The following is a 21,567-nucleotide window of genomic DNA, read 5'->3' as shown; positions in this document are numbered from 1 at the left end:
ACATGGCCATGGGGTCTCCAAACACCACCCAGAACAGGGTCAGCCTTGAAATGGTTTATTAGGACCAGCCCCGGGGCCGTCACCGGGTGTGGGATCAGGGGAGGGGGGTTCACAGTTGTGGGTCTCAGCACCCCAAGATCAGGTTCAGTGTCCCCAGGGGGGGCTCAGTGCGGGGCCGGGGGCTCTCCTGGTGCCCCATAGAGCTTGCGGAGGCTGGAGTCCATCAGGAAGTCCACGGTCCTGTGGCAGGAGAAGGGAAGCGGGGCAGCAGGGGGTGTCCCTGGTTAACCAGCTCTGATGGGGCAGCTGGAGTGGTCCCTAATCCCAGGAGCATCCCGGGTGTCACCAAAACCAGGCTTCGGGCCCTACTAACACCCAGTTCCTGGTCATCCCTGTGGGGCTGGACACCCCTTTGGGGCCAGGACCCCCCCGTCGATCACCCCATGCTTCCCCCACCCAGTTCCAAGGCCACAATGGGACCAGTTCCCTTGAGATGAGGAGCGCTCCAGCCCACGGGTGTCCCCCTTACCTGTCGATGGGGGTGATGATGATGGGGATGGTGGCCAGCCCCAGGGCGGTGGTGGCCCAGCGGCGCAGGGGCAGCGGCCAGCGGGTGAGGGTGCCCAGCAGGGCCAGCGAGGCGGCGCAGAGCCGGTTGATGGTGAAGCCGGGGATGGCCACCGAGGCCAGGCTCTGCCAGATGAACGTGTCCACCACGGCCACCCCGACCCGCGTGGCCTGCGCTGGGTCCTGCACGTGTGCCTGGGGGGGGACGAGGGGGGTCAGGGTGTGGGGACAGAGCAGTGGGGGGTGCTGGTGGGGGGGTGACACTCACGGTGGCAGCTCTGCGGCCTTTGTCGATGGCATCGGCGGTCACGTACGCGGTGGCCACGCCGTAGCTGGCCCACACCACCGGCACCGGCACCAGCGGGCGGAAGGATTCACCCACCTCGTTGGCATAACCTGGGGGGCAGCAAGGGGTCAGTGGGGACCAGGACCCCCCTGGGGTGTTCCTGTGCCCACTGGCAGCAGTGAGGACCCACACAGAGGGGTCAGCGCAGATGGGTCACCCTGGACCCTGCGGCTGTCGTGATCAGCACCGGTGCCAGTGCCTGTGCCCAGTCCCCAGGGGCAGTGCGGGTGACAGCACGTGCTGCTGGCGCACAGTGCCAGGACCAGTGATGGTGACTGATGTGCAGTGGCAGTGCCCAGTGCACACCGGTGTATGGTGATGGTACCCAGTATTGGTGCCACTGTGTGATGCTGTTATCCCGTGTGGTGTGACATCGGTACTCAGTGTCAGTGCCCGGTGTGTGATGCTGGTACCCAGTATTGGTACCACTGTGTGATGCTGTTATCCCGTGTGGTCTGACACCGGTACTCAGTGTCAGTGCCCGGTGTGTGATGCTGGTACCCAGTATTGGTACCACTGTGTGATGCTGTTATCCCGTGTGGTCTGACACCGGTACTCAGTGTCAGTGCGCAGTGTGTGGTGCTGGTACCCAGTATTGGTGCCACTGTGTGATGCTGTTATCCAGTGTGGTCTGACACCGGTACCCAGTGTCAGTGCCCGGTGTGTGGTGCTGGTACCCAGTATTGGTGCCACTGTGTGATGCTGTTATCCCGTGTGGTCTGACACCGGTACTCAGTGTCAGTGCCCGGTGTGTGATGCTGGTACCCAGTATTGGTGCCACTGTGTGATGCTGTTATCCCGTGTGGTCTGACACCGGTACTCAGTGTCAGTGCCCGGTGTGTGATGCTGGTACCCAGTATTGGTGCCACTGTGTGATGCTGTTATCCAGTGTGGTGTGACACCGGTACCCAGGGTCAGTGCCCAGTTTGTGATGCTGGTACCCAGTGTCAGTGCACAAGGGCAAGTGTCAGTACTGGCTGCACAGTGACGGTGTCCAACGCAGTGCAGTGCGTGGTGCTGGTGTCTGGTACCCGGTGCCTGCTGCGTGGGCCCAAGGACACCGGTACCCGGTGCAGTGTGCATAACCAGCGCCGGGTGTCAGTGTCCGGTACCTGCTGACACAGCGCTGGCGCCTGATGCAGCCGTGCTGCCTGACAGCGCCCGGTGTCAGTGCCTGAGGACAAGCACGGTGCCGGTACCCGGTCCATGTGCACTGACCAGTGCCGGTCCCCGGTCCATGCGCAGTGCCCGGTGCCGGTACGCACTGTGCGGTGCCGGTGCCCGCCCCGATGTGGTGCCCCCGTGCCAAGTGCCCGGTGTCACGTGCCCGCCACCCGGTGCCCGCCGCGGTGCTCACCCAGGTACCGGACCCACGTGTCCCGGTAGAGGTCGGGCTCCGCCGCCCCCATGGCGCGCGCACTCCCGCTCCCGCCGCCGCACGAGCCCGCCCCGCCCCTCCGGGGACACGTCACCAGGCCCCGCCCCCCGGGGGCACGCGGGAGGGGCGGGGCATCGCGGGGGTTAATAGTCACGTGACGCCTCGCGGCGGTCACATGGGTGGGACATGAGGGTGGGGGGAACGGGAATTAGTTATGGGGGGGGCAGCAGGGTTTGGTTATGGGGCTGGGGGGCGGAGCGGGCTCTGGGTATGGGGCTGGGGGGACAACAGGGTCTGGTTATGGGGCTGGGGGGTGCAGCAGGGTCATGTGGCTGGGGGGGGCAGCAGGGTCCGGTTATGGGGCTATGGGGGGGCAGCAGGGTTTGGTTATGGGGCTATGGGGGGGCAGCAGGGTTCGGTTATGGGGCTATGGGGGGGCAGCAGGGTTCGGTTATGCGGCTGGGGGGCGGAGCGGGCTCTGGTTATGGGGCTGGGAGGGTGCAGCAGGGTCCAGTTATGGGGCTGGGGGGGGCAGCAGGGTCCAGTTATGGGGCTTGGTGGGGGCAGCAGGGTTTGGTTATGGGGCTGGAGGGGGCAGCAGGGTCCAGTTATGGGGCTTGGTGGGGGCAGCAGGGTCCAGTTATGGGGCTTGGTGGGGGCAGGAGGGTCCGGTTATGGGGCTATGGGGGGGCAGCAGGGTCCGGTTATGGGGCTATAGGGGGGCAGCAGGGTCCGGTTATGTGACGGGGGGGGGTAGCAGGGTCCGGTTATGGGGCTGGGGGGGGGCAGCAGGGTCTGGTTGTGGGGCTGGGAGACAATAACCAAAGGTGACCCAGCTCCATCCGTCCCTTTACTCCCCACACCCCCCGCAGCAGTGGGGGCCCAGGCCCCCCCTAAGGCACAGTCGGGGGCTCCCGCCCCTGCGGTCCCGCTCAGCCCCTCCTCGGTCCGTGCGCTCAGGGGCCTCAGCCCCATCTCCATCCTGGGGGGGGCTGCGGCCATCCTGGGGGCTCCGGCAGCGGCGGGGGGGGGGGTGTGTGTGTGTGTGTGTTCAGCGCTAGGGGCTGTGGTTGAGGCTCTCCTCGCTGGGCCGCTCCCCGAGGCGCTGGATCTGCTGCTCGGCGGCGGCGTCCGGCAGCAGCACCTCCACGCTGTAGCTCACCCGCTTGGCATGGAGGAAGCTGTAGGTGTTGTCGAAGCGCAGCACGTCTGCGGCGGGGCGGGAACGGGGCGGTCAGCGCCGGGGGGGGAGCAGCCCGGGGTGCCCCAGGGGAAAGGGGGGGGGGGGGGGGGGACACCGCGCTCACAGATGCCGGGAGTGGAGCAGGTCAGGGACCCGTCCTCGGGCACCAGGTGGGAGTTGTAGCGCTGGTTGGGGTACACCTCGGTCATGGCGCCCGCGCGCTGCCGCTCGCCGGCCTTGGTCTTCAGGTACACCCCGAACCCCACGTCAGCGCCCTCCGTCTGGAACTGCCACCTGCGCCATGGGGAGAGCCGTGGGGTGGGGACGCCCCCAGTGCTTTGTGTCACCATTGTGTTGTGTCACCTCCAGTGCCTTCTGTCTCCTGCATTGCACTGTCACCCCTATTCCACTGTGTCCTCTCCATTGCAGTGTGTCACCCCCAGTGCCTTTTATCCCCTCCATTGCATCATGTCTCCCCATCCCTCTGTGTCACCTCCATGACATTGTGACCCTTCGTTGCATTGTGTCCCCTCCATTGTGCTGTCACCTCCATTGCCTTGTGTCCCCGTTATCGCATTGTGTCCCCTCCATTGCATTGTCACCCCCATCTCTGTGTCCCCCCATTCCTCTGTGTCCCCTCCATCACATTATACCCCTCCATTGCCTTGTGTCCCCTCCATTACGCTGTCACCTCCATTGCCTTGTGTCCCTGTCATCGCATCATGTCACCCCCATCGCTCTGTGTCCCCCCATTCCTCTGTGTCCTCTCCATCACATTGTGTCCCTTCATTGCCTTGTGTCCCCTCCATTCCTTTGTGTCACCCCCATTCCATCCATCACATTGCATCTCCCTGATTGCCTTGCGTCCCCCCCATCGCGCTGTGTCCCCCCCATCGCGCTGTGTCCCCCCCATCGCGCTGTGTCCCCCCCATCCCGCTGTGTCCCCCCCATCGCGCTGTGTCCCCCCATCGCGCTGTGTCCCTCCCATCGCGCTGTGTCCCCCCATTGCGCTGTGTCCCCCCCATCGCGCTGTGTCCCCCCCATCGCGCTGTGTCCCCCCATCGCGCTGTGTCCCCCCCATCGCGCTGTGTCCCCCCCATCGCGCTGTGTCCCCCCCAATCGCGCTGTGTCCCCCCATCGCGCTGTGTCCCCCCCATCGCGCTGTGTCCCTCCCATCGCGCTGTGTCCCCCCCATCCCGCTGTGTCCCCCCAATCGCGCTGTGTCCCCCCATCGCGCTGTGTCCCCCCATCCCGCTGTGTCCCCCCCATCGCGCTGTGTCCCCCCCATCCCGCTGTGTCCCCCCCATCCCGCTGTGTCCCCCCAATCGCGCTGTGTCCCCCCATCGCGCTGTGTCCCCCCATCCCGCTGTGTCCCCCCAATCGCGCTGTGTCCCCCCATCGCGCTGTGTCCCCCCCATCGCGCTGTGTCCCCCCAATCGCGCTGTGTCCCCCCATCGCGCTGTGTCCCCCCCAATCGCGCTGTGTCCCCCCATCGCGCTGTGTCCCTCCCATCGCGCTGTGTCCCCCCCATCGCGCTGTGTCCCCCCATCGCGCTGTGTCCCCCCATCGCGCTGTGTCCCCCCCAATCGTGCTGTGTCCCCCCCATCGCGCTGTGTCCCCCCCATCGCGCTGTGTCCCCCCATCGCGCTGTGTCCCCCCCAATCGCGCTGTGTCCCCCCCATCGCGCTGTGTCCCTCCCATCGCGCTGTGTCCCCCCCATCGCGCTGTGTCCCCCCCATCGCGCTGTGTCCCCCCCATCGCGCTGTGTCCCTCCCATCGCGCTGTGTCCCCCCATCGCGCTGTGTCCCCCCCATCGCGCTGTGTCCCCCCATCGCGCTGTGTCCCCCCCATCGCGCTGTGTCCCCCCCATCGCGCTGTGTCCCCCCCAATCGTGCTGTGTCCCCCCAATCGCGCTGTGTCCCCCCATCGCGCTGTGTCCCCCCCATCGCGCTGTGTCCCCCCCATCGCGCTGTGTCCCCCCAATCGCGCTGTGTCCCTCCCATCGCGCTGTGTCCCCCCCATCGCGCTGTGTCCCTCCCATCGCGCTGTGTCCCCCCCATCGCGCTGTGTCCCTCCCATCGCGCTGTGTCCCCCCCATCGCGCTGTGTCCCCCCATCGCGCTGTGTCCCCCCCATCGCGCTGTGTCCCCCCATCGCGCTGTGTCCCCACAATCGCGCTGTGTCCCCCCCATCGCGCTGTGTCCCCCCATCGCGCTGTGTCCCCCCCATCGCGCTGTCCCCCCATCGCGCTGTGTCCCCCCCATCGCGCTGTGTCCCCCCATCGCGCTGTGTCCCTCCCATCGCGCTGTGTCCCCCCATCGCGCTGTGTCCCCCCATCGCGCTGTGTCCCCCCCATCGCGCTGTGTCCCCCCATCGCGCTGTGTCCCTCCCATCGCGCTGTGTCCCCCCCATCGCGCTGTGTCCCCCCCATCGCGCTGTGTCCCCCCATCGCGCTGTGTCCCTCCCATCGCGCTGTGTCCCTCCCATCGCGCTGTGTCCCCCCATCGCGCTGTGTCCCTCCCATCGCGCTGTGTCCCCCCATCGCGCTGTGTCCCCCCCATCGCGCTGTGTCCCCCCCAATCGTGCTGTGTCCCCCCCAATCGTGCTGTGTCCCCCCCATCGCGCTGTGTCCCCCCCATCGCGCTGTGTCCCCCCCATCGCGCTGTGTCCCCCCCAATTGCGCTGTGTCCCCCCCATCGCGCTGTGTCCCCCCATCGCGCTGTGTCCCTCCCATCGCGCTGTGTCCCTCCCATCGCGCTGTGTCCCCCCCAATCGTGCTGTGTCCCCCCCATCGCGCTGTGTCCCCCCCATCGCGCTGTGTCCTCCCATCGCGCTGTGTCCCCCCATCGCGCTGTGTCCCCCCCATCGCGCTGTGTCCCCCCCATCGCGCTGTGTCCCCCCATCGCGCTGTGTCCCTCCCATCGCGCTGTGTCCTTCCCATCGCGCTGTGTCCCCCCCAATTGCGCTGTGTCCCCCCCATCGCGCTGTGTCCCCCCCATCGCGCTGTGTCCCCCCCATCGCGCTGTGTCCCCCCCATCGCGCTGTGTCCCTCCCATCGCGCTGTGTCCCCCCCATCGCGCTGTGTCCCCCCCATCGCGCTGTGTCCCCGCATCCCCACGGGGCGCAGCCCCCTCCTCACCTGAGGACGCAGCCCGGGAAGAGGATCTCGTACTCGACCTGGTGGGACGAGCCGCGGTTCACCACCACGCTGTGCTCGTACTGCCGCGCCAGCTGGTCCCGCACGTAGTAGTGCTGCGGCACGTCCCCCCCGTAGTTGATCTGCACAGGGGGTGGGGATGGATGTGGGTACGGGGGGGGGGGCAGACCACCCCTGCACCCCCTTAGGAACCCACGGGTGCGCTGGGGCTTCTCTGACCTTGCTCGAGCACTTGGGGTCCCCGTCGGGGTCCGTGAGGGTGCCCCCGTACTCCACCGGGATCTGCTCGGGGTCGATGTACTTCTGCAGGACCTCCTTCCAGTTGGCTGCAGGGAGCAGGACTCAGGGCTTGGGGGGGCACAGGAGCGCCGTGGGGAGCCCCAGCGCAGCCACGGGGCCCCCCCCAGGTGGACGGGAGGCAGGGGGGGACGTGGGGACCGGTTCTGAGGGCTCTGGACTCACATCCCAGCACCACGACCTTCCTGCGGGTGTCCTCGCTCAGGAAGTGCTTGACCAGGTTGTAGGCGACCGGGAAGATCTTGGGGGCTGGGGGTGGATGGGGGGGTTATTGGGGGGCAGCACCCCCGGGTGGGAGGAGGGGCCCCGCAGCCGGACTCACCCTTCACAATGAACAGGCGCTTGAGGGACTCGGGGTAATTCTCCTCGAACATGGACAGGAGCTGCGGGATGGCGAGAGCTCCATCACCCCCATCCACGCACCCCCCCCCCCACGGGCAGGGACCCCCGCCCCAAAGCGCTCATGGGGTACAGGGCACAGCAGGGACCTGCTCCTGCACCACGGTCCCGGTGTCGCTGTCGCAGCCTCACCTCCGTGTAGGTGTCCACCGCTGGCTTCCAGAGGTGCTTCAAGCCCAGCCCCTCGCAGTCGTACACCATCAGCACGGCCTCGACCTTCCTGCCCAGCTGGGATGGGAGGGGGGCGCTCAGGCAGTGCCCTGCCCCAGCGATGGGGCTGGAACCCCCCCGGGCAGAGCCTCCTCCGGGTGCTGGTGTGGGGAGAAGGGGCACCGCGGGCTGGGACAGGGACACTGGGTGGTGGGGATGGACTGGGCATGGGTTTGTGGGGCTGGGGAGGACACTGAGGGGTGGGAATGGGTGAGATATGGACTTATGGAGCTGGCAGGGACATGGTCTGCGGCAGGAGGGACAGGATGTGCGCTTGTGGGGCTGGCAGGAACAGAGTGGTGGGGATGGCCTGGACATGGAGGGGTGGGGAGGACGCTGGGTGGTGGGGATGGACCAGCCCTGGGTTTGTGGGGCTGGGGACGCCCAGGTGCGCGCTATGGGCCGGGCCCCACCTTCCTGCTCTGCTCCTCGCACTCGCGCCGCAGCAGCTCGCAGTCACGGAACTTGTTCTTGAGCAGGTCCTGCTTGGAGGCGGAGAGCAGCAGCCCCCGCGTGTCCAGCGGCCCGATGATGTCGTACCAGATGGGGCTGCCCTCGTGGTCGTAGCCGCACATCCCGCCCGACATGTACCTGCGGATCACCTGCGCAGCACCGCTGTCAGGGGCACCCCATGGGGATGGGACCCCCCCGGGGCCGGGACACCCACCTCGGGGGCCTCCCACGACACGATGTTGTCAGCATCCATGTGCTTGCGGAACTCGAGGTGCTGCAGGGGGGGCAGAATGAGAGGATCTGGGGATGCCCCCATCCCATGGGATGGGGTGCACCCCGCGGGCAGGCCTGAGAACGGGGCCATCCCAGTGACAACCGGGAGCTTGGTGGCGGCACTGGGGGGTCCCTCTCACCTTGCGGAGCATCGCCTCTGACTTGGGCACGTCGAAGGAGCGCGCTGCAGGACAGCAAAGAGCTCAGTTTCAATGGCTGCTCCAGCCCGGCTCCATCACTCCCAACACGTCTTCAGATCCATCACTCCCAACGCGTGTCCCCAGCTCCATCACTCCCAACGCGTGTCCCTGGATCCGTCACCCCCAACACATGTCCCTGGATCTGTCACCCCCAACACATGTCCCTGGCTCCATCACCCCCAACGTATGTCCCTGGCTCCATCACCCCCAACACATGTCCCTGGCTCCATCACCCCCAACACATGTCCTCGGCTCCATCACCCCGAACATGTGTCCCTGGATCCATCACCCCCAACGCATGTCCCCCTCCCTGGGGTCACCTCGGAGCCATTTGAGGAGGAAGTAGTCGTCCTGTGCGGGCAGCGAGGGCAGCACATCCTGCAGGTTCTCCCGGAACTGCCAGGGGAAGAGGGGCTGTTGGAGGGGCCATGATCCCACCTGGAAACCCCAAAGCTGCCGCTTTGTGCCCCAGGAGGGCAGCGACACCCACACCTTGTCCCTGCCACCGCGCGTGGCTGTGATGAGCGGCTGGGCCCGAGCACTGGGTGTCCCTGAGCTGGTCCCCTTGTGCAGGGCTGCAGGAACCATAGAACCCAGCCTGGTTTGTGCTGAAGGGACCTTAAAGCTCCTCCAGCTCCAACCCCTGCCATGGGCAGGGACACCTTCCACTGGAGCAGCTTGCTCCAAGCCCCTGTGTCCAACCTGGCCTTGAGCACTGCCAGGGATGGGGCAGCCACAGCTTCTCTGGGCACCCTGGGCCAGCGCCTCAGCACCCTCACAGGGAAGAGCTTCTGCCTAAGAGCTCAGCTCAGTCTCCCCTTTGGCAGGTTCAAGCCATTCCCCTTGGCCTGTCCCTACAGGCCCTTGCCCAAAGCCCCTCTCCAAGTTTCTTGGCCCCCTCCACCACACCATTCCCCATCGCCACTGGCATTCTTTGGGATGGTGCCGCTCCAGGGACACCCTGCAGGTCCCAGCCGGGTTCGGGCGCAGGTCCCTGTGGCACATGGCCCAGGCCCAGGTCCCTGTACCAGGCCAGGGCCTGCCCTTAATGAGGCGGATGGGATTATCTGCTGCTGAATTTAGGTGTAATTAAGCCCGGGATTAGCTCCTTCACCCTGTGCACAACAAGGTGCTCATGGACGGGTTCCGCAGCTCTGCTTTCCCCCACCCGCCAGCACCAGGACGGTTTCGGCTCCGTGCCCCGTCCCGGCTCTGGCTCCCTTGGGGTGATCTTGGGCTTGGGTGCGCCAAGAGCAGCGATAGGATAAAGTCCTATCGGGGAGGAATGACCCCGCAGGAAGCCACCCGGGCACGGTGCCGGTGATCGCGGTGCCGGTCCCAAGGCCACCGCGGCGGCTGATGGCCACCGGTTACCTGGAGCCCCGCGGCGGGGCAGGAGGTGCCCGGGCAGCGGCGGGCCCACCGGGAGCAATGGGGATGGATGGGGCAGGATGGGGGGGCTCGGAGCCGCGCTCCCCGCTGGGATGGCGCAGCCGGGACGGGACCGGGCAGCACCGCGGGGGATGCCGGGGGTCACCGGGGCCGGTCCCCGCTCACCTGCGCCAGCGCCTCCGCCTGCCGCGGGCTCAGGTCCCCGACGCGGCCGCTCATGGTACCCGGCCCCGGGGGGCTCGCGCAGCCTCTACCGGGCCGCGGCGCCGCCGGCGGCTTGCGGAGGCTCCGGAGCGCCGCCCCCAGCCCGCCCCGCCCCGGCCCGGCCCGGCCCCGCGGCCTTGGACCCTGCCCGGGCAGCGACGGGGCACGGGGGTACGGGGCCGGGGGGGATAGGGGCTGTGGGGGGGTATGGAGGGATGGGGGGGGCTGGAGGGATGGGCTGTGGGCGCTGCGGGTGATGCGGGGATACAGGGGTAGGCGGGTATCAGGGCTGTAGGGGCTGTAGGAGCTATAGGGGCTATAGGGGGGTGGGGGTATGAGGGGATATGGGGGGGATGGGGGGCACTGATGGGGGATGGAGGGGTGTGGGGCTATGGGGTTATGGGGCTTAGGAGGGGATAGGGGTATGGAGAGGATGGGGGCACAGGGGGATGGGGCTAAGGGGACCGTGTGTCTCCCGTGGCCCCATGGATGTACCGTGGAGCCATGCATGTCCCTGAGAGCCGTGTCTGTCCCTTGGACCCATGCGTGTCCCATAGAGCCATCTGTGTCCCTTGGACCCATGCGTGCCCCATAGAGCCATCTGCGTCCCCCGGAGCGGTGACCGCCTCATGGAGCCATCCATATCCCATGAACCTATGGATAACTCCACAGCTCCATTCCCACCCCACGATGTGTGTCCCCTCCATGGGGCCATGCTCACAGCCGCAGTGCCCCACGCTCCCATTTTGGATATCCCACACTGGGGATCACCTTTCCTGGCCCAGCTCCGGAGCCGGACAGGTTTCCGGCCTGTTGTTTACAGCAGAGCCAAACAATGGGAATGTTTTGCCGTGCAGTTAAACCGGCTCCAGCGCTGAGATTAAGCCTCCATCATTGCGACACGGTTCGGAGCACCGGGAATACCAGGACACACCCAGGCCCGTCCCGCCGGGAATGCCACCGCACCATGGTCCTTGCCCCCGGCCAGCCGATAATCCCCCTGGAATCCTGCTCTGGCACATGTGCCAGGCACACGTGGCTGCAGCGGGGCCAACCGTGGCGGCACTGCTGGAGCTGCTGGCACAGGGACAGTGGACGGGTACCGGGGGGGTTTGGGGTACCGGGTGTTGGGGTGAGCCCAGGCTTGGGTGCCCCACATGTGTGCGGGGCTGTGCGTGTCCCTGTGCACGCGTGTCCTTGTGCGTCCCCACGTGCCCTCATGGGCCCCACAGGGAAGCGGGGCCATGGGGTCCACATCCCCCAGTGTGGCACCATCCCTGCCCCTGTCCCTCTCCTGGTGCCCATCCCAGTCCCTGTCCCTCTCCCCGTGCCTGTCTCAGTCCCAGATAGGGATGGAGCAGTCCTGATGCCTGTCCCTATCCATATTCCTGTCCATATCCTCTTCCCTCTTCCGGTCCCCATCCTCGGTTCCTGCCCCTATCCCGGTCGTTTATCCTGATCCCCTTTATCCCAGTACTCTTACCCCACTCCCCTATATCGGCCCCTTTTATCCCTGTCATCCCGGTCCTTTTTACCCCTGTCCCCCATCCCTGTTCCCTTATCCCAGCCCCATTCCTGGTCTCGCTCTCGGGCGCCCCCCGGCGGCTCTCGGCCCCGACGGTCCTCCGCGACGGCAGGGGGCGCTGCGGGGCGGGGCGCGGCGGTGCGATGGCGGCGGTGCGGGCAGCTCTGCTGGCGCCGCTGCTGGCGCTGTGCCGGGCCGGGCCGGGGCCTGCGCCCGCCGCCCGGGTGGAGGTGGCGGTGACCGGGCCGGGGCCGGGCCCGGGGGATGGCGCCGGCAGCGCGGCCGCGGGGCCCGGAGGCTCCTACACGCTGCGCGGTGCCGTGCTGGGCGCGGGGGGCGGCCGGGCCGGGCCGCGGGACGAGGAGGAGCAGGAGGAGATCCGCGGGCGGTTGCTGCTGGTGAGCACCGGGAACCGGGCACAGCGGAACCGGACACCGGCATTGGGGAACCGGGGAGACTGGGAACCGGGCACCGGCATTGGGGAACCGGGAGGACCGGGAACCGGGCACCGGCATTGGGGAACCGGGGAGACTGGGAACCGGGCACCGGCATTGGGGAACCGGGAGGACCGGGAACCGGGCACCGGCATTGGGGAACCGGGAGGACCGGGAACCGGGCACCGGGTGATAGAGAACTGGCCAGCAGGGAATGGAGAACCGGGCACCGGGAGGATCTGGGCACTGGAGGGATCCGGGCACGGGAGGGCTGTGGGCACCGGCGGGAGCGGGCACCAGGGAGAGGCGGGGTTGATCCCTGGGAAGGCAATGGGGGGAGCAGTGAGATGTGGGGGGCACTGGGGGGGCCGGGGACAGGTCCTGTTGCCCGCTGTGCCCCCGCAGCTGCTGCCCCGGCGGTGCTGTGCGGGTGCCGGGGCTGGTGCTGTGCTCCCTGGTGCAGGTTGGGGACGAGGAGCCCGAGCTGGGCGCTGCCGGCAGCTGGATCGGGGTGGTGCCGGTGGGCGAGGAGCCGGCGGAGCTGCCCCGCGGCGCCCGCGAGGAGTCCTTCACCACCGCCGTCGTGAGCAAGGTGCGAGCGCACGGGGCTCCTCCGGGTGTCTGCTCCGCATCGCATGGGGGGGGCCCGGCCGTCGGGGGGGCCCTGGCAGCGCTCCCGGGTCGGCCTCTCGTGGGTCCCGTGTGAGGCTTCACCAGGGCAGAGGGGCGCTGGGTGCTGCCTGCAGCGGGATGAGAGGCGGGGGAAGGCCGCTGCCCGTCCTCCTGCCTGTGCTGCCCTCTGAGCCCGAGCCCTGTCCCCGCAGATGAAGCGAGCCCTGGTGCTGGGGGCATCGGCCCTGCTCATCCTGGCGCTGAACCAGAACGCCATCCGGGAGGTAGGGGCGTCCTGCCCGCAGCTCCCCGCGCCGGCCTCGCGCCCTGCTCACGGCTCTTGCTTCCCTCTCTGCTTGCAGCTGGACGTGTCCCAGCTTCTTGCCAAGCCCGTGATCGTGATCCAGTCCTCGGACAACGTCACCAGGCTGCTGGGAGCGCTGCTGCGGTATGGCTGCGGCGGTGGGGCTGTGTCCTGCTCCCTGCCTGGCCGGGCCGCCCGGGGTCCTCATGCACAGCACATGGGCTGGGGGCAAGCTTGACCTGTGCAGAGCCCACGTGGTGGGTTACCAGCACCTCTGGTGCTGTCAGTGCTTGTCCCCACCACTGCAGTGATGGGACCCCTCGAGCCTTCCTGCACGTGGTCAGTGCGGATCGCTGCTGTGGTGTCATGGGGGGAAGCTGTGGCAGGGCACTGGGGGGAAGCGGTTGTGCAGGGTTGCTCAAGGGCAGTCCCCTGGGTGTTTCTCAGTCCCCCGTGTCTCTGGGAATGGGGGGGGGAGATGCTCCCAGTGCTGGGGTGCTGCAGTCGGATCCTGCTGTGCCTGAAGGATTGACTCTTCCTGCCTTTTGCTCACAGGGGGCTCCGGGCGACAGCCAAGATCACGTACCAGGCAGTGCTGCTGGAGAACCTGGTATGTTGGTCTGCCTTCCCCTCTCCTGGTGGGAGGGAAGGAACTTCCGCCACCGATGGGCTCCTCCTCCCCTCCATGCACCCAGCACCAGCAATGCCATCTCCTGCCTTGCAGGGAGTGACCCTCACGCTGTGGTCAACCTGCGGCCTCTCCCGAGGGGGCCTCTACGGGGAGTGGCAGGGGGTCATCTGCACCGGGGAGAACAGCTCACAGGTCCAGGTACGGCTCCGGCACCGGCGGGGGCTCCTCCTGTAACCGGTTACTGGTGTGGGGCAGTGGCAATGGTGGGGATGGGAGTGGAGGGATCCCCCCGTGTGCTTGGCTGCACCCCCAGAGCGTGAGCAGCAGTTCAGGGAGGGGATCCTGCCCCTCTGCTGTGCTCTGGGGAGACCCCCCCTGCAGCCCTGATCCAGCTCTGGGGCAGCAGCACAAGAGGGACGTGGAGCTGTTGGAGCGGGGCCAGAGGAGGCCATGGGGATGCTGCGAGGGCTGGAGCAGCTCTGCTCTGGAGCCAGGCTGAGAGAGCTGGGCTGGGGCAGCCTGGACAAGAGAAGGCTCCTGAAGGGGAGACCTGAGAGCAGCTCCAGTGCCTAAAGGGGCTGCAGGAAACCTGAAGAGGGGCTTTGGGCAAGGGCCTGTAGGGACAGGCCAAGGGGAATGGCTTTAACCTGCCCGAGGGGAGACTGAGCTGAGCTCTTAGGCAGAAGCTCTTCCCTGTGAGGGTGCTGAGGCGCTGGCCCAGGGTGCCCAGAGAAGCTGTGACTGCCCCATCCCTGGCAGTGTTCAAGGCCAGGTTGGACACAGGGGCTTGGAGCAAGCTGCTCCAGTGGAAGGGGTCCCTGCCCGTGGCAGGGGGTGGAGCTGGATGAGCTTTAAGGTTCCTTCAATCCAAACCATTCCATGATTCCATGTTTCGCTCACCGGTGCTGTCCCTGCAGAAGTACCTGCAGCAGCTCTGGAACACCATCCTGCTCATCGCCCTGCTCCTCTGCACCGGTGTGATCGTGCAGGCCCAGCGGCAGTCGCGGCAGGACCCATCGGAGCAGGATGCTGAGGTTGGGATGTCTCCACGCTCTGCTCCTCCCCGGGGTGATGGGTGCCAGGCTCTCACCTCTGCTGTCCCTGCAGCTGGACCTGAAGCAGCTCATCCACCGGCGGCTCTCGGCGCTGAAGACACGGCGCTACCACCCCGGCAAAGCGCTGCGGAGCCGCGCCTGCGAGATCGATAGCTGTGCCGTGTGCTTGGACCAGTTCCACAAGAGCCAGGTGGGCACTGGGAGCCTGGAGCCTGCACTGGGGCTGCCTGTGCTCCTGCCACCCCGGGCGCTGGGGCTGCCCTTGCTTGCCGGGGCCCAGCTCCGCTCACGTCCGTGTCCCTCCGCGCAGTGGCTGCGGGTGCTGCCGTGCTGCCACGAGTTCCACCGGGACTGTGTGGACCCCTGGCTCCTGCTGCAGCAGACCTGCCCCCTCTGCAAGCGCAACATCCTGGGTGAGAGCCCACCGCCACCACGGGGGTGAGGGCTGGGGGGGAACCAGAGCCCCCCCTGCTCCCCATGCCATCCCCTCCATCCCCCTGCCTTGCAGGGAACTGCTGCCCGGAGAGCTAGCTGGCCTGGTGGCAGGGCTCCAGGGACGGACGCATGGGTGCTCCAGGGAAGGGCAAGGGGTGATGGGCAGCAGCACTCGCTGCTGGCACGGGCTCAGCGCCCATCACACCCCAAAAGAGGATCCGGGGGGGCTCCCCTGAATGAGCACGAGTAGAGGGGTGGGGGGGGTCCAGTGTGAGGAGGGCTGGGGAGTGGGTGCTGGGAAAGGAATAGGGGCACCCATGGGTGCAGCAGGGTGGGGGGGTGCAGAGGCAGGGCTGTGCTCTCCCTGCTCATGGTCACTTTTATAGGTCTCTTTTTGTTTTCTATTCACGGGTGCCTGCGGTGGGGTGGCCCCTGCATCGTGGGGTGCTGGGTGCCACTCTGCGGGGTGCCAGCTCTGCTGGGGGCCTCACCACCGAGGGCAGGGCCAGTGCTTTATTTATACTAACTTATTATGAGGGAGGGCACGAAGGGGCTGCAGGGACCCTATGTGGGGCCCTGTGTCACCGGGCCCGGCTGTGCCGCAGGGGCTGGCACTCACTGGTCTCTATTAAACAGGAAGTGAGGAGAGGCTGCTGTGTGTTGTGTTGAGCTCACCAGGTTCCTGATGCCCTCCCTGGGCTGCTCAGGGGTCCCCGGCCCCTCTGGGTGCCAGCAGCACAGGGAGAGCTGCTTCCATGGGCTGAGGGGCTCAGCTTCCTCTCACCCCCAGCCTTCCTCTTCCAAGCAGCTTGGCCAGTCCCAGTGGAGGCACAAGAGGATGGGCCAGGAGTGGGTTTCCCAAGGGAAGGGGCCCCAGGATGAGGCCGTGTCCTTTGGGCAGGGCAGGGGCTGGGTGCTGAGCTCTTCACTTCTGTGTTAGTCTCAGGAGCATTTATTCATCGGCGGTGGCCACCAGCACGGGGAGAGGACAGGGGACGGGCTCTGCCTCGGGGCTCAGGGAGGCTCAGCACCAGGCCCTCAGCCACAGGCAACGGACAGCATCCGGCCTTGCCCATGGGCTCTGCCCAGGGTGGCTTTGCCCGGTGGCTGCTGGGCACTCGCTGCCTGGTGTCGCCTGTGCATCCCAGTGTCCCCGCGTGTCCCTTTGTCCCTGTGTGTCCCTGTGTTCCTGTGCTTTCCCGGCTGCTCGACGGCCTGTGGGTGGTGGGAGCAGTTACAGGGGAGGAAGAAGGGGGAAGGTCCCCAGCTCCTTTGGGGTCCTACTCACCCCTTGTCCTACCTGACAGTGTCCCTGCTGCACTGGCTGAGCTGGGACCACAGCTGGCTCTGCGGGATGAGCTGCGGGAGGGAAGAGAAGGGGTGAAACTTCCCCACCATGATCAGCTCCAGTGGGACTGATGGAGAGGAGGGACATGGAGCTGCTGGAGGGAGCTGAGCTGAGCTCTTAGGCAGAAGCTCTTCCCTGTGAGGGTGCTGAGGCGCTGGCCCAGGGTGCCCAGAGAAGCTGTGGCTGCCCCATCCCTGGCAGTGTTCAAGGCCAGGTTGGACACAGGGGCTTGGAGCAAGCTGCTCCAGTGGAAGGGGTCCCTGCCTGTGGCAGGGGTTGGAGCTGGAGGAGCTTCAAGGTCCCTTCCAACCCAAACCAGGCTGGGATTCTATGATTGGTCTTTTGCTACCCAAAGCTTTTCCTGCATGGGTAGTCCCCAGAGGATGGGTGCAGCGCCATGGCCCATAGGTTGGTGCTGGGTTTCACACCCTCTCCTCATGGCACCAGCTCACCCTGGCTGGTGCATCCTCACCTTCAGCACTCCCTCCTGGGCAGCCACCTTCACCTTGCCCAGCGCAGCGCCAAGCCGCGCGTTCTCCTGCTCCAGCACCCCGATCCGGATGCTGTTGGCCTGGAGCTGCCTCTTCATGTCCTCAGTCAAGCTCCCGGTGCCTGCAACCAAAACACAGCATTCTTGTGCTGTGAGCCCGGGCTCAGGCTGCAGCTCTCCTGCCCCCGAGCACCAGCACGGCTGAACCCATGCAGACAAACAAAGCCCTGTCCATGCCCTGGCCCAGCTTTATCTCCCAGCCTGGAGGTGGGATCAGCAGTTCCTGTGCTGGGAAGCGTGTTAAGATGGGCTTAGCACAGCGCAGGGCTGAGCCCTGCTTGGCTGTGAGTGGCACAGAGGGTGTTGTTCAGATAATCCTGTGTGAGCCCGGGCACAGGCTGAGGGCAGGAGCCTGCTCCCTTACTCTCAAACTGTGCCTCAGTGGGGATGTGGAGCTCAGGGAAGAAGACCAGGAGCCGCTCCCGCTCCTGCAGCTCCCGCGCCTGCTCCTGCAGCCTGGACACGTTCTCCTGCAGCCCCGAGACAGCCCGTTCCAGGCCCAGCTTCTCCTGCTGCAGCGCGTCCAGCAGCTCCTGGGTGGTACAAAGGAGGTGCTGAGGTTTGCAGAGAGCTCTCCTGAACCGCGGGATGGTGCAGCATGGGGGAGTCCTGTGGGAGCACTTGGATCCCCAGGGAAAGCATCCTCCTTTCCTTAGGTGGTAAGGATGCCCCATGACGGTGGGAAGTGGGCAGGGATTTAGCTGGAAGGTCCCTGTGTGAGCTGGAAGCAGCAGCACCAGCCATGAAGAACAGTGCACATCCAGGAGCAGGCATGCTGGAGACACGGGAGCAGCCCGGGGAGTCACTTCCCTCTGCTCCTTGGCCATGGAGGAACCCAGTGGAGACTTCCCTGCATGAGGGCTGAGGGATCTCCGGGAGGAGACGGCCCTCACGTCATCCCCTGTCCCAGATTGATCCTGCTGGGAAAGCTGTGTCTGTGGATGTGGGACAGGGCAGGGGGTGGCTCCGGACACCCTCCGGAGGCACAGGGGTCCCCAGGGCAGCCCCCGGGGGTGCTGGGTGCCAGCACTGACCTGCTGCTGCCTGTGCTGCTCCTGGCTCTCCTGGAGCTGCTCCTGCAGCCGGGCCTTGTCCTCCTCAGCCTCCCCCAGGCTGAGCTGCAGCTCCTCTCGCTTCTGGTCCAGGCTGTCGAGCTGCTGCAGCAGCGTCCTCTGCTTGGCCTGCAGGGACTGCAGGGGCAGGAGCCTGCACCGGGGCTGCTGCTGCACCCACGTGGTGCTGGGCAGCAGCACCCAGGGGCTCAGCCCACTGCCAGGGCAAGGGGGAGCTGGACTGGTACCTCCTGGTGTCTCTCCATGCTCTCCACTTTGGCCTTCTCCTTCTGCAGCTGCGTGGTGGTGGTGCTCAGCTCCTGGCCCAGGCTCTCCTGCTGGCTGCTGAGCAGCTGCACCTTCTCCTCCAGCGCCAGCACCTGGCTCCTGGCCACCATTGTGGTCCTCATCTCCTCCAGCAAGGTGGCCTTGGCGGTCTCTGGGGACACACAGCACCTTCATTGGCCAAAGATGGGTCAATGCCTCATCCTTGGCAGTGTTCAAGGCCAGGTTGGATGGGGCTTGGAGCAACCCGCTCTAGTGGAAGGTGTCCCTGCCTGTGGCAGGGTTGGATGAGCTTTGAGGTCACTTCAACCCAAACCAGGCTGGGTGGGAGAAGCTCCAGGACAAGGTGTCTTCAGGGACCTACAGCCTCCACAGCCCCTGGCAGGGGGTGGGATACATCAGTTGGGTGCCCCTGGGGTCCTTACCCAGCTCCTGCACAGCTGCCTGCTTCCCAGCCAGCTCCTCCTTCAAGGTGGAGACTTGTTCCTCCAGCAGAGCCGCTCCTAAAGCAGCACAAGCCTTCAGTAATGAAACAGCTCCTCAAAACCCTCAGACCAAGGAGGGGACACTGGGAACACCACTGTACCTCTCTGTAGGTCGTCCTTGGCCCTCTCCAGCCTGCCTACAGCCTCTAAGTGCTCTTTGTTCTTTGCTTCCAGGCTCTCCTGAGCCTCCTTCTGCTGCTGCACACGGCTGTCCCTCTCTACCTGCAGCAGCCAGGCCATGTCCTCAACCTGCCTCTGTAGCTTCTCCCTCTGCTTCTCCGACGCCTGCAGTTCAGCCTGCAGCGGCTGGACCTGCTGCAGCAGCATCTGGAGGTGTTTGCTGATCCGGGACAGGTCCCTGCTCTGCTCCGAGGCCCAGTAGCTCACATCTGTGGCAGAGAGGGTCCTTCTCCCTGTTGTGTCCCCCACCACCTCCTGGAACCTGCTGAGGGCCGAGGGGATGTTCTGGCTCTGGCAGATGCTGGTGATGGCTTTGCCCACCTCGTGGAGGCAGCCCTGGATGCTGGTGCAGGTGGCACAGGGTCCCGGGGATGTCCCAGTTGGCTGCACGGGGATGCTGTGGGCAGCTCTGGGCAGGGAAGTGCCCGGGGCACCGCTGGCTGGTGTGAGCACACTCGATGGCAGGCACAGGGAAGTGGATGGGGCAATGTCTCGAGAAGATCTTGACTCCAGAACTCCATTGGGCAAGCAGTGTTTTGGGGGCTCCTTCTCAGGGGTCCCAGCCTGGGGACTGGAGGGCAGTGCAGGGCTCTCCTTCCTGGAAGCCTTCTTCTGGTGGAGAGAGCACAGAACAAACCAGGGCTCACATCAAACCGTGTTGGCTGCAGATGATCTGTAAGAGCCCAGATACAGAGGTGTGAAGTGTGGGGACAGGGCACCAGTGCAACCAAGGGGCAGTGAGCCCAGAGCTTCCAGGAGGGCAGCACCAAGCACTCGTGTTCACTGACTGCAGTGCTCCATCACAACCAAAGCACGTGGATAAGGGGCAAAATGAATTTACCTCCCCCTCCCGGATGCAGGATGAGGGGGAATTGGGGGATTACATTTTCCCAGCTGCCAGGCAGCTTCCCAGCCTTGGCAGAGCTGTGGTGTCACAGCAGGGAGCTCAGCAATGAAACCTGCTCCCCTTCTTGAGACCGGCCCTTCTGTCACACCTCCGGCTATGCCAGAGGAGTGTTTGTGGGGCTTTCCCAGGAGCAGAATCCTGGTTTGGTGGTTAGAGGAGGGAGGGGATGGTGTGGGACAGATGTGGTTTGACACATGGGTCAGTGCTCACAGGCATCTCAGAGGAGGACCTCAGCACAGTCCCAGTCATGGAAGGGGATGCAAGAGCCATTTCTGTGACCCTGTGCTCACCTCGGGGGCTGTCAGGGCCCCCACATGTCCCACCTCGGCCAGAAGCTGCTGGTAGAAGGCTCCCAGTTTGAGCATGCAGCACCAGTACCTCCTCACGGTCAGCCCTGCAGACATGCCAGGGGCCAGGGCCCGCGTCGGCGGCACCGCTCGGTCGCTCAGCAGCTCCTCTGCGTAGCCTGTGAAGGTCTGGAGCAGCAGCAGCAGCCTGGGCCAGCAACAGAGCACAGCTGAGAGCAGTGGGGAAAGGGGCCTGGAAGGGTGCTCTCAGGTCTCCCCTTCAGGAGCCTTCTCTTCTCCAGGCTGCCCCAGCCCAGCTCTCTCAGCCTGGCTCCAGAGCAGAGCTGCTCCAGCCCTCGCAGCATCCCCATGGCCTCCTCTGGCCTCGCTCCAGCAGCTCCACGTCCCTCTTGTGCTGCTGCCCCAGAGCTGGATCAGGGCTGCAGGGGGGGTCTCCCCAGAGCACAGCAGAGGGGCAGGATCCCCTCCCTGAGCTGCTGCTCACGCTCTGGGGGTGCAGCAGTTCTCTTGTGACCCACCTCAGCCTGACTCACTCCACTGAGCAGTACTTGGGGGGATGAAAGCACTCCTGCAGCTGTCAGCCTGCAGTTCAGGTCTCCCCAGATATGATATCCATATGACACACATCCATATGAAATCCATCACCCATGCTGCTGATATCCAACCCAAGAGCTCTGCAAGAAGGGCTCCCCTATTAAAATGGAGCTGTATTTACTTCACCCTCATTGCAAACGGTGCTTTTGCCTCCCTGGCCTGGATATTCAGCTGTACTCAAGGGGTTTCCAAGGTTTCTGGAGGCAATTTAAGGAGCCCGCCCCTATCCACCCAGTGCCCTGTGCAGAGCAGTGCCAGCGCTCGCTCTGCTCCTTTGCAGGCAGCATTTGAGCTCTGTGCAGGGCAAGGCGTTGGGGTTTACCAGCAGAGCTGTGGAGCATGAGGCCATGAGGTGTCAGCACACTGCTCATCACGGAGCAGAGCCGCAGAGCCCTCGGACACCCCGGACACCCCGCCGGGGGACACGGAGGGCGGTACCTGTCGATGAGCAGCTCCAGCAGCACCACGTGGCCGTGCTGGCTGACCTCGGGGTCGCTCGGGCTGTATCGGTACCGCTCCAGCAGCGCCGCCACGTCCAGCTCACACGACACCTGATCCGGGAACTTCCAGGAGGGGACTCGCACGGCGCCGGCCCGGGAGGACACGTCGGCGATGGCGGCCTGTAGGTCCCGCAGGTCGGCCCGCAGGCTCTCCATGCAGCCCGGGTGGCCCAGGAGGTGCGCCATGCTCGGGGGGGACGGGAGAAGCACAGCGGGCCCCGGGGCTGGGGGACTCCGGAGAAACGGGAAGGGGGCCCCGGGGCCGGGCCGAGGCCTACACGGGAAACACATAGGCGCCGGCCGC

General features: G+C 66.1%; 4 protein-coding genes across 6 annotated transcripts; 1 reads left to right on the top strand and 3 right to left on the bottom strand.

Moving 5' to 3' along the window:
* Positions 1-117: 117 nt before the first annotated feature.
* MTFP1 (mitochondrial fission process 1) lies at positions 118-2,322 on the bottom strand (the record flags this gene model as incomplete). The annotated part of the gene is made up of 4 exons (XM_080628922.1): positions 118-240; positions 530-762; positions 836-963; positions 2,271-2,322. 4 exons carry the CDS (start codon positions 2,320-2,322, stop codon positions 165-167), a joined length of 489 nt encoding a protein of 162 aa, XP_080485048.1. The 3' UTR covers positions 118-164.
* A 1,026-nt stretch (positions 2,323-3,348) lies between these two features.
* Positions 3,349-10,073, bottom strand: SEC14L2 (SEC14 like lipid binding 2; the record flags this gene model as incomplete). Its single annotated transcript, XM_080628912.1, has 12 exons — positions 3,349-3,500; positions 3,599-3,768; positions 6,613-6,752; positions 6,850-6,956; positions 7,093-7,176; positions 7,250-7,310; positions 7,459-7,554; positions 7,950-8,138; positions 8,204-8,263; positions 8,403-8,446; positions 8,783-8,858; positions 10,020-10,073. 12 exons carry the CDS (start codon positions 10,071-10,073, stop codon positions 3,349-3,351), a joined length of 1,233 nt encoding a protein of 410 aa, XP_080485038.1.
* A 1,649-nt stretch (positions 10,074-11,722) lies between these two features.
* On the top strand, positions 11,723-15,306 carry RNF215 (ring finger protein 215). 2 transcript variants are annotated; one of them, XM_080628880.1, is made up of 9 exons: positions 11,723-11,981; positions 12,481-12,609; positions 12,842-12,913; positions 12,992-13,077; positions 13,489-13,543; positions 13,658-13,762; positions 14,482-14,598; positions 14,672-14,809; positions 14,930-15,306. In XM_080628880.1, the coding sequence occupies exons 1-9, from the start codon at positions 11,727-11,729 to the stop codon at positions 15,059-15,061; spliced, it is 1,089 nt and encodes a 362-aa protein (XP_080485006.1). In that variant the 5' UTR covers positions 11,723-11,726; the 3' UTR covers positions 15,062-15,306. The 2 variants fall into 2 exon arrangements, with proteins under 2 accessions (XP_080485006.1, XP_080485005.1); XM_080628879.1 differs by having other exon boundaries at positions 12,842-13,077.
* A 603-nt stretch (positions 15,307-15,909) lies between these two features.
* On the bottom strand, positions 15,910-21,540 carry CCDC157 (coiled-coil domain containing 157). 2 transcript variants are annotated; one of them, XM_080628796.1, is made up of 10 exons: positions 21,202-21,540; positions 20,152-20,356; positions 18,876-19,566; positions 18,715-18,792; positions 18,253-18,443; positions 17,987-18,142; positions 17,317-17,485; positions 16,875-17,014; positions 16,355-16,413; positions 15,910-16,269 (listed from the first exon to the last, which is right to left on the bottom strand). In XM_080628796.1, exons 1-10 carry the CDS (start codon positions 21,447-21,449, stop codon positions 16,011-16,013), a joined length of 2,196 nt encoding a protein of 731 aa, XP_080484922.1. In that variant the 5' UTR covers positions 21,450-21,540; the 3' UTR covers positions 15,910-16,010. The 2 variants fall into 2 exon arrangements, with proteins under 2 accessions (XP_080484922.1, XP_080484923.1); XM_080628797.1 differs by having other exon boundaries at positions 18,876-19,563; positions 20,185-20,356.
* Positions 21,541-21,567: the final 27 nt, after the last annotated feature.

This window comes from Psittacula echo, assembly GCF_963264785.1.
Source record: "Psittacula echo genome assembly, chromosome: 13".
In the NCBI taxonomy this organism is placed as follows: Eukaryota; Metazoa; Chordata; class Aves; order Psittaciformes; family Psittacidae; genus Psittacula; species Psittacula echo.
The sequence above is the reverse complement of the archived record's forward strand: the minus strand, read 5'-3'. Positions and strand labels throughout refer to the sequence as shown.